Source organism: Pelobates fuscus, chromosome 5 (assembly GCF_036172605.1).
Source record: "Pelobates fuscus isolate aPelFus1 chromosome 5, aPelFus1.pri, whole genome shotgun sequence".
In the NCBI taxonomy this organism is placed as follows: domain Eukaryota; kingdom Metazoa; phylum Chordata; class Amphibia; order Anura; family Pelobatidae; genus Pelobates; species Pelobates fuscus.
The window spans coordinates 43,164,831-43,184,205 of NC_086321.1; the positions used below are offsets into that span (position 1 = coordinate 43,164,831).

A 19,375-nucleotide genomic window follows, 5' to 3' on the forward strand; every position below is an offset into this window, starting at 1 on the left:
AAATGACATTGTTACAATAGTAACTATATAAATATAAAAGTATGGCCTGAAGGGTTAACAGACCCCAGAAAGTCTATAGCAAAATTTCAGAATTTCATATGGAATGAATATATGTATGCATGTTCAAACACTTAGTCGACAGATTTAAAAGCACTAATTAATAATGAATACTGACCAAACTGCTAGCTTGTTTCAGCAATCGCCTGTAATTAAAGTTCATGTTCATTATAACCATCGCCATAATCTTCTGTCTATACGTTAAGGGTCCCAGGAGTAGTTCTTTAACAATAACCAATTACTCACTTGTTAACTTTGGTGCACAGTGCCAATTAAAAAAAACATTTAGTAAGAATGACTTTATTTTTATGCTATGGGTGGTAAAATAAAATAAAAATGGACAACAGAATAAAAAAAAAAAAAAACGACTGAAATGTGTTCTAAAAATAAAGAAAAATTCAACAGTCGCAAAACAGCCTTTTATTATTAGTGTGCAAATGAACAGAAACCAATAATTTAGACAAAGTATGTCCAAATTCTATGGAATCTAGACTGAGGGAAAAAAAACACTCCAGACGGTTACCTTTTTGATTCATTAGAACAAATCGCATGAAAAGGCATGAACAGGTTTAAAGCTGATTTGTAAGCCTACATGAATGGAATGGGGAGGGACTGATTGATCGAAAGAGAATAAAAAAATACCCTATTTATCATCATAATCTTAATAATGTTAATTATGTGTCAACATTGGAAAACCTTCAAGGGCAAAATCTCAGAAATTTTATATGGATTTCAAAGAAAATTTAAGTTTTTTTTTTTCTAAATAAAGTGGAATTATTTTTCCATTTTTAAAGGTGTTATTGGACCAAATACAATACTCTAATAATGACCACCTGGTAGGACAACGCTAAAATCAGAAATGGCCATGTTTTCCAGAGGAGTTGGCGGGAGGAGGAACCCCCCGCCAACCAACCAAAAAAAAAAAAACTTGGATGATCTCATTTAACACATTGAAAGAATAGGAAATCTGGGGAATAATTAAACTTTTAACACTGACAATGATTTACATTGCTCTATCGTACATTAGGCACAGAGGCTCATTTAAAACAATGGTCCAGCAATGTACTGCATAGCAATATTTTGCAGCCTTTGTCTTCAATTGAAAGAGAAAATAAATTAAACTTTAAATAAATAAATATACCTATTCACAGTCACTGTACACGACGGATATAAAAGAGGCTCTAAATGTGCCTACTTGTAAACCACAGGGAAAACATGCTTCATTATGGTAAAATATACAATTTGTACAAGGCACGGAATATGCATGCGTTCTACAAAAGGGTGCTTTCTCAAGGCAACATTTCCATGTGTTCTTAAAGGTTTCCTTTGAAAAAAGAAAACTTGTCTTGGGAGAGCAATTTTGCTAGCAATATGCTGTCAGTCAACATCTTTTGAGTTTTAATCATCATCAACCGGCATAAAGATGTCATCAAAAAAATATTCTGAGACTGTGGAGACCTCCTCTTCCGAAACATCTTCAGTCGAACTGGGCAATTCTTGAGGTTTGTTGATTTGATTGTCCAAATCCTAAAGAGTAAAAATCAATACAAATATCAGCTAATGTCCTCTGTATTTAAATATAGATCTCCATTAAGCTAGTCACATATAGATTAGCAAACTAAACAGGAAACGCACAGACGGATGTTCTTACTAAAAGATGTATGTAACAGAATATCTGTAACATTCTTGCTCTTCTCTTGGTGCAGATGACGAAGCTCCACCATTGGACGACCTAGGATCCAGTCCGCCCTCCGCTGGTCCACCAAGGAAGAGTGGGAGGGAGGGGGCACGCAAACACCACAGACAGCCTCCCCCCTCACAGCTCTCACGCACAAGTCACTCAGCCACTACACACACAACTCCCTGTCAACACACACCAATCACAGAAACAGAGCTCAGGGCCCTAGGAGGTGGCCCCAATCTGGCAAACTGCCTAAAGCCCTGGGCAACATTAATACGGCTCTGTTCTTGATTGCCAACTTACCTGAGGTTTGCCAGAATCATTGATCTCCTCCTTAACAGAAGGAACCACTGACACAGCAGGCAGAGAGCAGGTCTGTGAAGGCACTTGAATGCTTGTTGCAGAGGCATTGTTTCTTGTAGAGACTTTATCCTGGGATTTCCGGGAACTCAAAGATGGCTTTTTAGACAGAGGCCGTGGCAAGGTTTTCGTCTTACTCTTTAAGTCCTCCTTTCCTCTCTTTGCTTTTTCTTTGCAAACTAATCCCAATATTCCCAATGGCTTTTTGCCAGGCCTGAGAAAATATGAATGATTTATTCCCATCATACTTAAAAATGTAAACATTAACACACTGTCACTTTTACTTTTCCACAAAGATAGAACCAATGCAATCAGAAGATATACAATTACAATATAGAGAGCCAGAGTGTCCCTTTCTCTCCCTGTCATTCACGCAAAAGATCTTCTTAATGCCTAGATATATGCTATGCAAAGTTGGGAATGCCTACAAAGTGCCATGTGGATGCATTTGCACTCACAGAAGCTCTGTGCATGACACCATGGGGGTTTACATTTATCAATATTGCATTTCTGGTTGCGGCAATCTACCAGGATTTACAATGCAAAAAAAAAAAGAAGAAAAAAAATCCACAAAAAAACATGTTTGCAGTCTTACCGTTTCAACGTGGTTTTTGAAGGTAATGCTGAACATGCTGCAGGTAAGTGTCCAGTGCTATTTATTGAATTGTTTTCAGTGCTGAGGACTGCAAGTTCACTTGTATCTTGTGTGCTAGATGACGGAGTTTCTGGTTTGCTCTTGATGTCTGAAGTGGGGATTTGGTCCTCCTGACATGGTCCAGGTATTGATGTGACAGAAGTGGATTCCTCCTCAACATTTGTCAATTCCAAATTCTTTTCTACAATTGGAAAAATAGGACTGGTTTGTAAACTAGGCATTGTAAGGCACTATAACTCTACAAGAGAAATGTTACATACGGGAGGTTCACCAGAACAGGTCCACCACAAGCAGAAAGTGGCTACCATCCTATTCATGGTCACCCATTCAAATGAAGGCACAGGCAAGATGCATGGAAATGCTAGTAAAGCTATAATGGAAAGCTGGAAAGCTTAAACGTAATGCTTTTCCCAAAAATTAATCCCCGTACGTACCCCAATTCTACAGGCAGGACGTCATTAGCTAAATAGTTTTAGCACTAACTACGAGCTATTTGGTTTCTTTGTCCTCCCATCACGCACATGCACGTTATCTAGGTCTTTTTTGGCTAACAATATGTATCAGACTGTTTCATTGAGATACAATCTCATGTGTCACATATGATTGTCCAAAGACCAGCATTGAAATCACAATATATTAAACATAAAATAAATAAATAAATCCAAATTACATTTGAGGGGGAAACAAATTTGTTTTTACCTAATTTTCAATCCAATATTTTTTTCCTAAACGTTGAGTATTTAAAGGAAAACTCTAGACCAGGGGAAGGCAGCCTTTTAGTATTACTGTGCCAAAACAAGATCTTGAAGTCCCTTGGCGTGTCGGTTCTATTTTTTAAATTGAGGTGTGTATGTTTATATTGTGCTTGTGTTGTTTATGGGTTTTGCAGGTGCTTTGTAGCATTGTATTTGTGCGTATGTGGGCTTGTATATTGTTTATTTTCATGAATAGTTTGTGGTATTGTGTATGATACCTATGAGGGCTGTGTTTGGGGGCTGCTTCTGGTATTGCATGTGAGAGGCTGCTTGTGGGGTTGTGTGCGTGTATGCGGATTGTCAGTGGTGTTGTGTTTGTGGGTACTGTGTGTATGTTTTCCTGCAGGCAATTTGTATTTGTATGAAGGTGAAACTTCTTCTGCAGCTCTGTATATATCTAGCATTGTGGGTGGCTTCCCTGAGGTCCAGGTCAATGGCAGGAACTGTGATAGCTGATGCAGGTTGTTCTACTTCAGTAGAGATTCCCGTTTACAAGTGCTGGGAGGAAGTGATCTGAGATCACTTCCTTTAAGTGCTGCAATGAGTAAATCGAGGTTTGTCCCTTACCACCTGCAACCACCGCTCTGTCTGCACTAGCAGATATCTGATTACCCACTGGGACTCCTGATAGGCCACAGCCTGTTTGTATAAAAATACAGATTTGAAAAGAAATCAGCACTTTTATAAAACTCTGTCCTGGCTGAACCAAAAATATTGTAAAATATGTAAAGGAAAGGTCCAACATTATAAAAACAAATGGACCGTTTACATTCAGAAGTTTAAAGGAACACTATAGTCACCTAAAGTACTTTAGCTAAATAAAGCAGTTTTAGTGTATAGATCATTCCCCTGCAATTTCACTGCTCAATTCTCTGCCATTTAGGAGTTAAATCACTTTGTTTCTTTTTATGCAGCCCTAGCCACACCTCCCCTGGCTATGATTGACAGAGCCTGCATGGAAAATAAAACTGGTTTCACTTTCAAACAGATGTAATTTACCTTAAATAATTGTATCTCAATCTCTAAATTGAACTTTAATCACATGCAGGAGGCTCTTGCAGGGTCTAGCAAGCTATTAACATAGCAGGGGATAAGACAATCTTAATTAAACAAAACTTGCAATAAAGAAAGCCTAAATAGGGCGCTCTTTACAGGAAGTGTTTATGGAAGGCTGTGCAAGTCACATGCATGGAGGTGTGACTAGGGTTCATAAACAAAGGGATTTAACTCCTAAATGGCAGAGGATTGAGCAGTGAGGCTGCAGGGGCATGTTCTATACACCAAAACTGCTTCATTAAGCTAAAGTTGTTCAGGTGACTATAGTGTCCCTTTAAATAAAAATGTAAATTGTGCAGATAAAAACAATTAATAGAACACTCTGCAATATACAAGCTCCATGTGGACTTGATCAGACTTTGTTCACATTTGTAAAGACATTAGGAACAATCAGGCGGTGGTGGTGGTGTTGGAGGATTGTGGGAACGGTTCTACTTGATGTAGTGGTTATGGTGCCAGAAGTGACCAAGCTACCAAGGGAGGCACTCTTAGCACCATAAACACTAGAGCCGCTAGAGCAGGCAGCAATGGTAAACCCTTGGAGAACCAACCACACAGCTTTCACATGTTTGGCAAAAAGATTGAACGCTTACCTACAATCTTTTCAGCTACGTGCTGTTCTTCTATCTGCAACAAAATAATCCAAACATTTTAAATTAATAAGGGACAAGACACAAACAATCCTAGGCAATGCCAAAATCCGTATCTGACTCAAAAGTTGGATATTTGTGATTTCTGTGGGAAACGCAAGTCTTATGGCTTGTCTGGTGTGCAGATCTTTGTTCAACATTGTATTGACTATCCACGGACTTCAGGTAGAAGGGATTTTAAATCACAATTTTTCCCACTTTTTTTATGACTCAAGAGTGGTTATATATAATTTATTGCTTAGAGTGCCCCTTTAACCCCTTAAGGACACATGGCATGTGTGACATGTCATGATTCCCTTTTATTCCAGAAGTTTGGTCCTTAAGGGGTTAAAGAACATTCTATAGGCTTTGTGTATTCAGCAAGCATAACACATAGAAAGGATTCCCATTCACTGGTAAGAAATCAATTAGAAATAAGAATGATAGGTAGAATATTAATTTGTTTTTACATTATGGGTGTTTTAGGAACCAACTGCATTAATATAATGGGTGTAAAAAGTAATTAATTACATCCTACCTGGACACTATCTTGGAGCAAAGGCTTCTTCTGAAATGGCTCAGCCTCTACTGCCTCTGAGTTGCTTGCCCTTCTTTTTCTTGATATCGGGCTTACTGCCGATTCAGCGTTCTCAATGTCGGGTGGGATGCACGGATCGCAGGACGCAGGAACAGAGGATGCTACAGTCTCTGTGCTGCAGATTGCACAGAAAATCCAGGTTACGAGAGGTAGAACAATAGACACAGGGTGGTTAGATAGATTAACTAGATCGATCGTTCTCGAAACGTTCCAAAAGCGACCCTTTTTTATATAAAAGCACATTTGGATGGTGATTCACCCCATAAAATGTCAGCAGTAGCCAATTCTAAAATGGTGCTATATACTGGGAAACAAATCAAATTAAATAAAACAAACAAAAACAAAAAAACCATTAGACTCCTTGCAAAAAGAACCCTCCACTGAGGAATTAAGAACTGCCTGGACCTGATCCTTATGATGCGCCTGCTCTAACAAGTGGGGACCTGCATTGAAACAGCATGGGGAACCAATCTCTGCCCCGACCCATAAGATAAGAACCACTGAACCACTGAACTAGATACGGATTTTAAATAACAATAAAAGTAACAATCCTGGACTAGGCAACTGAATTGAAAACTAAATCTGAAAGCTTAGGAAAAAATAACCTAGTTTTTTGGCCCTAAATTTTAAAATATGGTTTCCAACTCATCATAGAAACATCGAATGTGACGGCAAATAAGAACCATTTGGCCCATCTAGTCTGCCCAGTTTTCTAAATACTTTCATTAGTCCCTGACCTTATCTTATAGACAGGATAGCCTTATGCCTATCCCACGCATGCTTAAACTCCTTTACTGTGTTAACCTCTACCACTTCAGCTGGGTGGCTATTCCATGCATCCACTACCCTCTCAGTAAAGTAATACTTCCTGATATTATTTGTAAACCTTTTTCCTTAACTCCTTAAGGACCAAACTTCTGGAATAAAAGGGAATCATGACATCTCACACATGTCACGTGTCCTTAAGGGGTTAAAGGTGAGGTCAGCGTTTAATGAAATCCTTACACTGTCTCGACGTGCTGTCATGTGGGACTATGGACTGTCTGAAATATTTCAGCAACTTCCTGCTTCTCTACATTGATCTGCAGCACTGCAGAGAATTCCATGCAAAATTAAAAACTTAAGTATATTTTCATTTACTTTAAAAAAACACAAAGAAAACAAGAAGCCAACTTCAGCTGTGCCTTCAGAAAAGTTAGATGATACCACTGCTAAGTGTATAGTTATAGAAGAGCTTCTTACACTTATAGCATTGACAATACCAGTATATTAAATACAATATTTTAGAGAAGTCCGTGGTCATATTGTGGTCGGTCCAAGGAGAACATACTCATATGCTCCTTAGAGAAACAATGTTCTATATCTTGACTGTTGCCTCTAGATGTTGCAACACGTTTCCGCAGCTCCATATTCTCACCTCTGACATTCTGACGTAGATACAGCATGCGCAGAACCTGCGCTGACCATAACAGGAGCTGGAAGAGGCTCCTCTGGAATAAATGTATCGCAGGAATACTGGTAATCCGAGTTTAGAGGAATTTCTACCAGAGTCAAAATAAAAGTGGTTTCCTCATCTGGACATCCGGTTTCAGATAGATTATCTGTCAAAAGGCAAGAAAAGAAAACGGTTAGAGGTATTAATATAAGACCAGTCAAATAATGGTGCCTACATTACCAAAATGCAGTTCTCCAGCTGTGAAAACCACAGGTATCATCTTAAGGGTAGCAAAGCATTATGGATGCCATGGTTCCACCACAACCAGCTGGAGAGTTACCGTTTGGTTATCCTTACACTATAGTGCAGGGAAGGCAAAGTTTGGCAGTACAGTAATGCAACGTGCTATTCTGGGGTAAGGTTCTAAATGAAGTGAAACCAATTCTACTGGTTTCCATGGTGAATGTCCGCTACTCTCATCAGAATAACAATCTATTTGTTCCTTGCTCCGCCTATATGTTAGCCATTACTGTTTTATGGCATCATAGGAGGCTAAAGTGGATATTTGAATCTGCGCATTGGACTCTGCAACTGTAAAACATGGATCATAAGATTAGTACAAAGATGTGTTAAAAAGGTCAATTTGCAGCCATTTGATACAAGGATAAATAAAATCATTTTTCTCCCATGTAGAATGCAAAAAGAACAGTAATGTCACAAACTGGTTATTACTTTACTTTTTTTATTTGCATATATAGATACACACTAATGTGCAGCTCACATAACATGTTGAACCTCTAAAGCACATGTATTAAATCTTGAAATCTGCACAGCAGACACAGAGTGTACGCACTGTTCTGTACATGAATTATTGGAGCACTATTATTCTGGAGACTTCAACACTCTAAGTTCAGACTAGGAACTCTCGCACAGATATTAAACATATAAGAGGTTTATTTAGAGCTGACAGCAGCAGGCTTGCACCTACCTGAGATTTCCTGATTGTGTGGTACTACACAGCACGGCTGTGAGTCTCCAGGAAGACCATGGAAATTAATCTGGACAGGAAACACAGGAAAGAATCAAGTAAGCATTCTCCAGTGAACTAAATCGGTCACTACACCGCCATGAAAGACTATCATCAAACTTGACTTGAAATAGAGAAGTGGAAGCACTTTGATCCATTTGGAGTAACCTTTTAAAAACAGGTTTGTTTGTTTTTTCATCATCTTTAACCCCTTAAGGACACATGACGTGTCTGACATGTCATGATTCCATTTTATTGCAGAAGTTTGGTCCTTAAGGGGTTAAAAATGAGTATATACTAATCTATGCCACAAAATATCAAGTTATTTGCTTCAAGATAGTTCCCCTTTAAAACCCTTGACACACACACAAGAACGTTTCTAACCAATAACAAGTAGTTTGCTCCATAAGTCTAGTTGTAGATCAGATTAAAAGATTAAAAAAAATAAAAAAAAACATTCAGAAATGAGTCTCTCACCTGCTCAAACGGAACTCCAGAGTTCCCATCATCTGGATCAGTGCAGAGGTTGGCTAGCCTGGAATCAGAACTTTGAGATGGGAGACATTCCATTAAGACAAGGCCATCCTGATCCCCGAGCTCACCAGGAGCACCATGCTCATTGCTGAGAAGATCACAGTGAGTTTCATCTGATCTATTATAAAATATATGGCAAAATAGTTCCAAGGATGAAAAATAAAGTTCTTGTTTTACTAGACTGACTAAATTGAAAACAACTGCCTTTTGGCAGGATATTACATGTCACACATCTTCACAATGTATTAAAAAACAAAACAAACGACATCTTAGTAGTGGTAATGGTCCAAAGATGTTGCACCATGTCAAAAATTGCTACTTCTGATAAAGTGGAATGTTAACATTATGAGGAAAACATGTCTCTCGTGGCTGTCAGACAGTACAGCCACCTACAGATTCTTTGATATACGACAGACTTGCATTTAAAGTTCATACTTTTGCTGCAAACCCCTAGCTATGCATCTTCTGTAGTGAGTTTTCAAACTAGAAAGTGATCAGGAAGCTCACCTAATTTTCTATCACACTAGTATGTTCATGGGAATGGGAGTTTACAAATCAGCTTAGTACTATAGTATGATGTACAAGTCATGATGTGTAAAGTGGAGTGCCACTCGCTCAAATTTCCATCTGTAATGCTTCCAGATTAGTGTGACCATCCCCAACGTACCAATACTTATGAATAAAGTTGGACCTGGCACACACAGGTGATGTTTGGGCAGGTTTTATTGAAAGGCAATACAAAGAATTGGCTTCCACAGAAGCCTTTATCAAGATTGATAGAGTCTACTGTGGGAGCCGAAACGTTGTATAGTCTTCCAATAAAATCTATCAAAACACCACCTCTATGTAAAAACCAAAGAAAAGAAAAAAAAAAATTACCTGCGCCCTCTCCTTAATTCCTATGTATATTTAAACAAATGGAGGTCATTTAGTTACTCCAATGGCCACTGGAGGGAATGCCCGCCTGCCAACGTCAAGGCAGACCCCCCCCTAGACGGGTCCTACACTGACCTTTCATCTTGCTTCCTTGAGCTTCTGGCAAAAATATCTCTACTGAGACAGAGAGGGGTATTTTTTATATACACCCCTATATACTTGTTAACCCTTAATAGGGAACACATGGGATGGGCGGCAGCATTGTAACCTAGCTGTGGTTTTTACTATATGTATTAGCTGATGTGTACTGTAGTCATTGCTGCCGTCCCAGGAGTGATGGGAGTGAGCGCAGGACTTTTATTTTTGTATTTGTATTTACTTTTCGTATCACACAGCTTTGTTACAATGCAGCCACCCATCCCATGTGTTCCCTATTAAGGGTTAATAAGTATATAGGGGTGTATATAAAAATACCCCTTTCTGTCTCAGAGATATTTTTGCCAGAAGCTCAAGGAAGCAAGGTGAAAGGTCAGTGTAGGACCCGTCTAGGGGGGGGTGCCTTGACGTTGGAAGGCGGGCATTCCCTCCAGTGGCCATTGGAGTAACTAAATTACCTCCATTTGTTTAAATATACATAGGGATTAAGGAGAGAGCGCAGGTAACTTTCTTTTCCTTTGGTTTTTACTATATGTATTGGAGTTGATGTGTACTGTAGTCATTACCACCTCTATGTGACTAGTCCAACTTTCTTCATACATTATGTGCAGGAGTATGTGTAGTGCAAAATCGGTAGCATAGTGCACACTGGGTGGAGGGAAAAATGATGGGCTTCAAGCCCAACATGAATGGCAATATCTTGCTTTTCTTTGTTCTGGCACAAAAAAAACCTCCAAAACATTAATTCAAGAGCACACATCACAGATCATGTAAGAAAGTCCTCACCTAGCCTCTTCAGTTCGATCTTTAAATGCAAGGTCTTCACAGTTCTCAAATTCGTGCTTCTGATTGATGGATCCGGTACCCATCAAGGGTGTTTCTGGCTCAGTCTCCTTTGGTGTTAAACCTGTATCTATAAAAGAACAGCATAACAATTATATAGTATTTCTATGCAGTTAATTTGTGCACATTGTTTGATCCTCAAATCTGCACTTGGAATCACATCGTACATTAGGGGTCTTATAAAGCACAATTCTGTGGATAAGACATAGATGAAGGGAGTAACAAAAACGGTCCATTGGTTTCCATGGTGACTCAAATTATATAACAGGGAAATCATCCAGGCAATAAGGGGACTCCAAAGTACATATACGAACAGAGCAAGCAGCAGGCATTATTGTTTAGTGATTTCATCCTCACACTTTAATGTAAACATTGAACAAATCAGTCAGAGATATCACATAAAGGACAGACCGCACGGCTAACTGATGAAAGAATCTGAAAAAACATTCCACTGTTAATCATGGTGATTGTTCCGCTTCTAGGAAGTTTTCCCAGAATTCCAGATCAGTCACCTCTGCTATTGGTATAGATTACAATCACACTCTGAATAGACAAAGAATAATGTATACAGTGAAAATAAAATAAAAAGATCAATATTACTATGGACAACGAGTATACATACCAGGTTCAGATACTCTGGACTGAAATACAGGATTTCCCATGGATATCAAAGTCATGGCCGCTTCAGTACTTCCATCAACGTGATCTTCAATAAAAAAATAATTCACGTCGCTATCAAGTTTAAACTTTTATATTCAATTTATTCAAATAAAGTGGTAACACTTCTCAGTAACCTTCTTTACAATCTATCAAATAGTATACAGACATAAGGGATGCCAAATGTGCTCTTCATTTTTCCAAGAGGCATAACATCCAGAACAGGGACAGGCAGCCTTCGGGTACATCGGAACAGGGATAGGCACTCCAGATGCCCTTACACCCATAATACTGGCAAAGAATCATGGGAGGTGTTGTCCAAAACATCTGGAGTGCCGAAGGTTGCCTATGCCTGATCTAGAACAAGAGTAGAACACTGACCATTGCTGGAATGTGTTCACTTTACTCTACCAACATGGCACGGGAAGTCTGGAAAAGGCACCCATGGGTTGAAACATCGCTGGGTCACCAGTGTTATTATGGTGAAATGAAGCTTCACAAGATGAAGTGTTTCTGCGTTCACTGAACCTATTTGTTATTAAAAGGACACTATAGTCACCAGAACAACTACAGCTCATTGTAGTTGTTCTAGTGAGTATAGACAGTCCCTGCAGGCATTTTCATGCAAACACTTTCTTTTCAGAGACAAGGCAGTGTTTACATTAAAGCCTAGGGACACCTGGGGCAGTGTTGCACAGTGTGCATCACTGATGTTCAGCGCTGAACTTTCTTCAAAGAGATGCAATGATTCAATGCATCTCTAGGAGGAAATGCTGATTTGGTACCACCTCCTTGACTATCTCCGCCAATCCCCCCCTACAGGGGAAAGCATTGGATTGCCTGAGACCATCAATTCTGATTAGGTCAGCCACAAAGGCGGATCGGGGGTGGACCCTCGCTGGCGCTAGAAATAAGGCAAGTTTTAACCCTTTCAAAGAGGACAAGCCACCTAAATGGAGGTTTTAACATTAAAGGGTCAGAAATACAGGTTTGTGTTCCTGACCCTATAGTGATCCTTTAATCTATTATATTAAAACAAAATCCAAAAAAGCATTAGTTTCACCTCTTGTAGTGAGCACTTGCTCCCACTAATCATTTCGTAGAGAAGGTTAACTAAACAAAATATTGCCGTCATGGTATAAATATCAATTGCCCCATGATTCAAATTGTCCTTTTTCAGGTCTAATTTAATTGGATGATATGACAAGATTAAGCAGACCGTGGAGGTCTAGAAAGTTAACAGTTAAACAGCCCCGTAAATGTAAAAAAAATAATTAAAAAAAATTGAACTTTGGTTTGTATACAAGCAAAATCAAGATGTTAAATGCAGGAACTTGAATTAAGCCCAAGTTAAAGAATGTATTATAGCAGAAACAATGCTAGAAATAAGTACCTGAATTGTCTGGTGATTCCTGAGGGGAAGAAGAAAAAAAAATTAAACTATGACTAAAGGTTTACAATAAATTCAACACAACATAAACCGTACAACAGCGCCAAACAAGAGAAAGTCTGAAATCATGAACGGCATGCAATCGCCATGAATCTAATGGGAAGAGAACGAATAAGGTCTTTATATCCATGAGAAATGCTCTACATTTAAAAATAAATGTGGGTGACAAGAACAGAACTGAACAAGCAACACATAGAATGGTTTATGACAGATGTAACAAACAAGCACAAAGCATGTATTAGTGCTAAACTTACATGCTCTGACTGAGCATCTGGAAGGAGATGAGAATGTGTGTGTGTTCCATCAGTGATAGATGGGACTTCCAAAATCTCAACTGGAATTTCAAGCTGCGTAAAAAAGAAATAAAATTAAGAAATTAAACAAACACAAAAGAGCTACATATCAGTCACCGTGCAAGGACGGATAACCGGTCATACACAAAAGGAGGAAATGTTCAATATTCATCTCCTGACTAAGTTCCAGTGCAAGACACTTAAAATCACCGGATCCCACTCTCCCCATTCCAATTACCTCTTCAACAGTCTCCTCGATCTCAGAAGGCACAGGTCTTGGTGACCTGAGGCTGAAGGGAACAAACACGGGGGCTTGGTTCACCATGTCAGGAGCAAGGTTATAATTCTCTTCCTCAAAATCCAACTGTGCATCATCATCGTCCTCCTCCTCCTCCTCCTGAGAGGCTCGGAGTTTGATGAGGGTGGTCTTTCCTTTACACTTCTTGGAGACAGAGTTTGAATATCTGCTTTTTCCAATACTGGACTTTGTACTCCTTAGATTCTTGTCTTTTTCTGTGCTATCCTCTGGTTCAGAATGTGATGGAGCAGGTGGGGTAGGCAATACTGGCCTTTTAAGTTGTCTCCCAAATCTAAAATTATACCCAAAAATACACTCAGCGACACACCATACACAAACACCACTGTTGGATAATCTTGGCTCTCAAGACATTTGTGAACTTTGGGTTGGCTGAGCATCGAGATTAAATGTATGATGTTCAAAAACATCTTGATGCCAAGGCAAGCGGTCACTGACAATGTTAAAATAATATAAGTCTCACTACTTTAAAGTTTGCCATTTTAAAACTATGTTTATTCAACTGCAAGGAGACGGAGCGTGGCAGACGTTTAATTGGCATTAAACAAAAAAAAACCTAAAAAAAAAACTGCACACACAAAGTTTAACCCCTCTGCTGCCGGAGCTGTAATTCCAACTCTGGCAGGGTCACTGGGGTGTCACCAACCAGTCCGGAACTAGTTTTAAAATGTTATGTAACCGCACAAAGAAATTTACTGTATGCTCCTTCAACACTTGCCTGCTCCTCTGATACACATGGCAATCGGGCTCTGCTCCAGAAGATGCGCTGTTCACTTCTATAGATGGGCTATTCTCTTGCAGATTCGCCTTTGCACTATGCTGCGGTTTTCCTGGGGACAGAGTGTTCTGCTGCTCTCCAGAAACAAAGACTTTATGGTCCAAGTAACGCTCAAACTCGGCTTCTGATGCAGAGGGGCATCTTTTCTTAGGAGACACAGTCTTGCCATATTCAGCAGCTTTCCTTTTAGTAACAGGTGATGACACGGACGGGTCGGCATTCTGCAAAGAAAGTGGACAGGTGAATAGCGGGCACAAAGCCAAGTGAGCAAATTTTATTAAACTAAGCTGATAACCAGCAGTTATCACAGCATTAAGTTTATGAGCAGAAGAAGGAACAGTATAGGGGAATGCTGAAAATTGAAGGAGAATGGGGAAGTGAAAAGCCCCTCTGCAGTTATTACAGATAAGTGCAACCAAGGTTGTAATAAGGACCTTCACCTGGGCTCTCTATAAGGTAATACTTAAAACAAATAAATGTCATGTACTCAGAATGGTTTCTACTTCACTTTATATAGTCCACTAAAATGCCTATAGCTTGTAAATACCTTTGTAAGCAACATGAACCCTCTCTTGGTTCACAAAACGGAACCAGCATGACCAGGAAAGTAAAAAGCTTTCCCTGAGTAGCGGAATGCTGGGAGCTAATACGGCAAATGTTCCATGCATTTTATTGTTGGATTCAGTGTTCACTTACGGGATACACAGTGGATTTTTTTTTTTGGACCAAGGCAAATCCCATCAATGCCCCCAAAGCATTTAATAAACTTTGAATACATTTAAAAAAAAAAAAAAAAAAAAAAAAAAAAGAATCAATGCTCTGGAACCAGCACATGGATCTGTACATACATGCGTTTCTGTAGTAGTGGGTTCTATCTCAGCAGACAGCGCCTGATTTGTCTCTGTGCTTTCCTTCCGGTTACAGGCTCTTGCGAGGTTCGGTTTTGGCCGTACAAGCCTCCCCCTTCTCAGCTGGGCCGGTTTGATATTTAGGCTTGTGGCATCCTCTTCTTTCAGTCTAAGTTTAAAAATATCATATAATCCTAAATTACACTTGAGATTTGTGTTTATATTTGCCAACACCTCTTTTTTTAAGCTAAGATAGCTGTACTTGACATATTCTACAATGTTTACAGTGCAAATATTTTGCTACATTTCAAATTCACAAAAAAATATTGGCAATTCATAGTCAAGTGAATAGTCACCTCATCTTGCACAGTAAACAGAAATAGCCTTAAAACCTCACAAAAAACAAAACCAAAATAACAAAACCACAACCCACAAAATATGACAAATGTAGAATAAAACAAAAAGACAAGTCACGGGGTCTCTGCACACAAAATCTTATAGCGGCACCAATAAGCCTGCTTTGTATGAAGACACTTTACTGGTTTCAAACGGCAAACTCCAAAATAATATTGGCTTGGTAGAGAATTTTGGGAGTTGCAGTTACACTGTCCAAACTGAAAGAAGACAGATTCTCTTGGCATATCTACCCGTTATAATACATATGACAGAACGCTTTACACATTATAGTTTACCTTGTGGTTTCGCAAGCAGCAGTGTTAACCCTTTGAGCACCTTCTGCAGGACAGCTAGACTCTACCACTTTGCGGGAATTTAAGCAGCTGGTTTCAGGAGTTTGGAACTTTTCATCTGCCTTGAAGAAATATTGAACAGGTTTATTTTTTTATTTTCGAAATGTTGTTAGGCCCATTTTAAACAGCATGTTTGGTTAATAAGGTAGTCACAGCCCTATAGTCAACAGGACCTCAAAAGGGACACAACAAGCACCAAAACAACTAGCTTAATTAAGTTGTCTTGGTGTACAAATTATGCCCCTGCTCAATTCTCTGCCATTTAGGAGTTATATTACTTTATTTATGCAGTCCTAGCCGCACCTCCCCTGGCTGCGGCTCTCAGATGATCCATGAAAAAAAAAAAAAAAAGAAAATTTCAAGCTGATTTTACAGCACATTCAATGTTATTTACGAAAGTAAAAGCCGTTGGGAAATCAAAGTGAATTTAAACTTTAAGCCCATCACACACGTAAAGCATTTCAGCCCGCTGAGGTGCTTTATGTGTGAGGATCATTGAATTGTGGTTGCAGTTTATAAATTTCTAAAAAAATTGGCACTTTTATCACACACGCAGAAACACCTCTCCAGCTGTCAGACAACCAGGGAGTTGATCTGCCATTCAATTCACAGGGCGCACTGCCTTCTTCTCCAAGTCCTGATGTGAGCATGCATAGCGCACACAACAGCGAATGCAAGTTAGTACTTCTCAGTGAATTGTACTACAGCCCAGAAGCCACAGGTTTATAGCTAAAAAAAAAATTAAAAAATAAAAATATTAGGATTCTTAATGGTCATTTCCCTGGCAAAGACGGAAAGTATGCTTGGAAAAAGGGAGATTTTTGCAAAGGCTGCAGACAGCAGAACCGCAGCTTTTGAGAGCTATTTATAGATATTTCCCCATAGAAAAATAATGTAGAAATAAATGCATGTTTAAACACATACTTTTCTCCATCCCCAATGAAGTGTTCCTGTAAGACCATATAGCTGAAATAGAAGCATTGATGATTTTTTTTCCCCCCCAAGATTTTTGTCCTTAAATTTGAAATGCAAATTCTCACTTTGGTGAATAACCTCGAGTGTGTTTACGTTAGACATTTTTATTTCCTTGATCTGTTAACTGCCTGTGAGAGTTAGCAGCAGCCTCCTGTGTGTGATTAAAGTTCAGCTAACGGTGAGCTTAGAATATCCCTTTAAGGGATGCAGAGAGACCCCATCTTAAACACTTTTACACGATTATGGTGGTTTCATGAGAAAGTCCAATTTGCTAGCGAATACCTTTATTTTATCTTCAGCATCCAGTGTCTGTGAGGCTTCCTTTCTTCCCACAGCTCGTGTTAGGTTTGGCTTTGGGTGAATTCTAAGACCCGGTAATGCAATGATGGGTTTATGGTCTTCAAGTGTTTTGAGGCTGGAGGAGGAAAGAATGTCATTGTTTACACAAAAGTAGTTTCAAAACAAAGTATTTCTAGAGACATACAATTAACTAAAGCAGTCTCCCACTAGGGCATCCAAAAGCTGGTAATGGTTTAGAACACATACAAAGTAACTAATCACTCAATGGTTTTGGACAGAGCTGGGGATTGTGTACAAATTAAACAGCAGCTTTTTTTTTTTTTAATTCGCTTTTTTTTTTATTCATTCTTTATTTTTGTTGTGCGGGTTATTACAGAGCATTGTCATGCGCCGCAACAGCGTTCATTTACATAAAGATACATATAGGTTAAACAGTGGCATGATAAACTTGAACAATTTTTGTAAAACATGTTAAGCTAGGCAGTTTTGTTTAAACGATAGCAATCTATTTGATAAACGAATATGTTTGCGTTAACCTGACAGCGTTGGGTCTCAGCATTGCACATAAAAAAGAAAACCGTGATCTAGTATAAACATTTGTGTCATTCTGCGGTGTTGTGTTATGCTGATTATTGTAGTATTATTTTTGTTTGCTGTGCAGATGATTACAATATATGAACGGTCGCCACAACAATGTATTTCAAGAGTCATAACTGTTTAGCAGTGACGTGTGTGTTTGCACAATTTTGTATTTTTTAAGCATGCTTGACTAGACAGATTGGTGAAGTAAGCTTAACTAGAGTACCATGACTTACATTTAGTTTACGATTCTGATGTTGCTACGCTATCATGTACATAGTGTATAAGCACGGTTAGCAGTATAGCAGTAGCTAGTTCAAATAATACATGTAAAAGTTAAACTATGTGTACATAGCTAGGTACCATGAACACTAAGTAGGTGCTTAATAATCCAAGATAGATAAACAAGGGAGATGGGCTGAGAGGGCCCACATGGAGGCTATGTTAGGGACCTCAGGTGTCATGTTGTTCAGCATGGATGCTGGAATGTATCGTTGGGTACAGGAGCGGGGCAGCTGGGGCAGACAGTATTCATCCTGACCTAATCTGTTATAAATCACCATGCGTGTAAGGTAGGGACATATAGGGTTCGGTTGAATAGGCTAGTGAGGGTTAATTGCATGTTAGGCTTGTGCTGGTTAAACCGGCCTGTGGTGCTTTCTATTGGCATGTATCTGAGACACTAGAGGGATCCCAATAAGCCACCCTTGTCATGTAAGGGAGATTTCCCCAAATCATTTTTTATTAAGGCAGTGCTAAACAAAAGAATATAAGAACATAAACTAAAACATTCCTGTCCCCACGGCTTGCAGTGTCTCCCGGCATTTTGATTTACCATCAAAGCCAGCCCTGGGGGATTCTTCGGTTCTTTGCCGAGCTCAGCCGACGCCCCTTCGGGAGGTAACATAGTCCTGTGAGAGTTCTAGAAGGGTGCCCAGCGGTGTGTCTGAGTGGGGGCTTGCATCTGCATGAGGTAGATGGGTGAGGCTCGGAGGGTGCCGACCTGATCTGGGGGTTAGTATTGTAGGGTCACCCCTGCTGGCTGTGGTCGTGGGCTGGGAGTTGCAAGGTGTTTTTGTCGGCAGAGCCCCGTCATCAGCGAGGTCCGTCTCATGGGTTTGCGGGCCCGCTTGAGGCCTCTTCTCTTTTGGGAGTGACTGTGCGTCCGCCTTGGGAGCATGTCGGCAGCGCTTTGGGTGAGAGTTTAGCTTGTTTGTATGCCGCATTTTGCTGCTCTCTATCTGCTATCGTCTTCCAGAATTTGTTGAAAATGTCATCCAGCTTGGCCATGTAGTTTGGCAGTTCTGTGCGGCAAGCCCCCGTGGCGACGGCCATTTTGCAAGGCCGCTTTTTGCCACCCTGCTCTCCTGGGTCCCTCTGTGGGGTCTCTGCAGGTGTGCTTAGTTGCCGGGATATCCCTCACCAGCAGGGGGGGGAGGAGGGAGAAAGGCTCTTGGTTGGCCCTCCGCAGCATTGGGGTCTGCTTCCCGGTTGCTCCAGGCTGGGTGATCGGCCGCCTAACCCGCGCCCTTGTCTCCAATTAAGTCGCAAAAAGGCTGGTTGTTGCTGCAGTAGGCCCTGGTGATGCAGCTCACGTTTCCTGAGGTTCAGCGATTCGTGAGTAGGTTCGTTGCGATCTCCCTTGCATCCCCTACGTGGGTTATGCAATTTTGGGGGATTTTGTTGCTTCGGAGCGGTGTAATTTCGCTTAGATTAGGGATTTGGACGGGAGCTCGTGCTTCAAACGTCTTATCAGCGACATAACCAG

General features: G+C 40.0%; 1 protein-coding gene across 1 annotated transcript in view; it reads right to left on the reverse strand.

The window, feature by feature from the left end:
• Positions 1-964: 964 nt before the first annotated feature.
• Positions 965-19,375, reverse strand: part of BDP1 (B double prime 1, subunit of RNA polymerase III transcription initiation factor IIIB) — a 74,883-nt gene continuing 56,472 nt past the window's right edge. The window contains exons 33-49 of the mRNA XM_063456383.1: positions 17,011-17,143; positions 15,697-15,815; positions 15,005-15,173; positions 14,097-14,377; positions 13,301-13,652; positions 13,024-13,116; positions 12,713-12,731; positions 11,285-11,368; positions 10,606-10,732; positions 8,731-8,905; positions 8,215-8,284; positions 7,209-7,392; positions 5,732-5,906; positions 5,158-5,191; positions 2,694-2,934; positions 2,042-2,312; positions 965-1,584 (exon numbers count right to left, since the gene is read on the reverse strand). Coding sequence (XP_063312453.1) covers positions 1,456-1,584; positions 2,042-2,312; positions 2,694-2,934; positions 5,158-5,191; positions 5,732-5,906; positions 7,209-7,392; positions 8,215-8,284; positions 8,731-8,905; positions 10,606-10,732; positions 11,285-11,368; positions 12,713-12,731; positions 13,024-13,116; positions 13,301-13,652; positions 14,097-14,377; positions 15,005-15,173; positions 15,697-15,815; positions 17,011-17,143 — 2,656 coding nt within the window. The 3' untranslated portion in view covers positions 965-1,455. The remainder of the gene's footprint in view (positions 1,585-2,041; positions 2,313-2,693; positions 2,935-5,157; positions 5,192-5,731; positions 5,907-7,208; positions 7,393-8,214; positions 8,285-8,730; positions 8,906-10,605; positions 10,733-11,284; positions 11,369-12,712; positions 12,732-13,023; positions 13,117-13,300; positions 13,653-14,096; positions 14,378-15,004; positions 15,174-15,696; positions 15,816-17,010; positions 17,144-19,375) is intronic.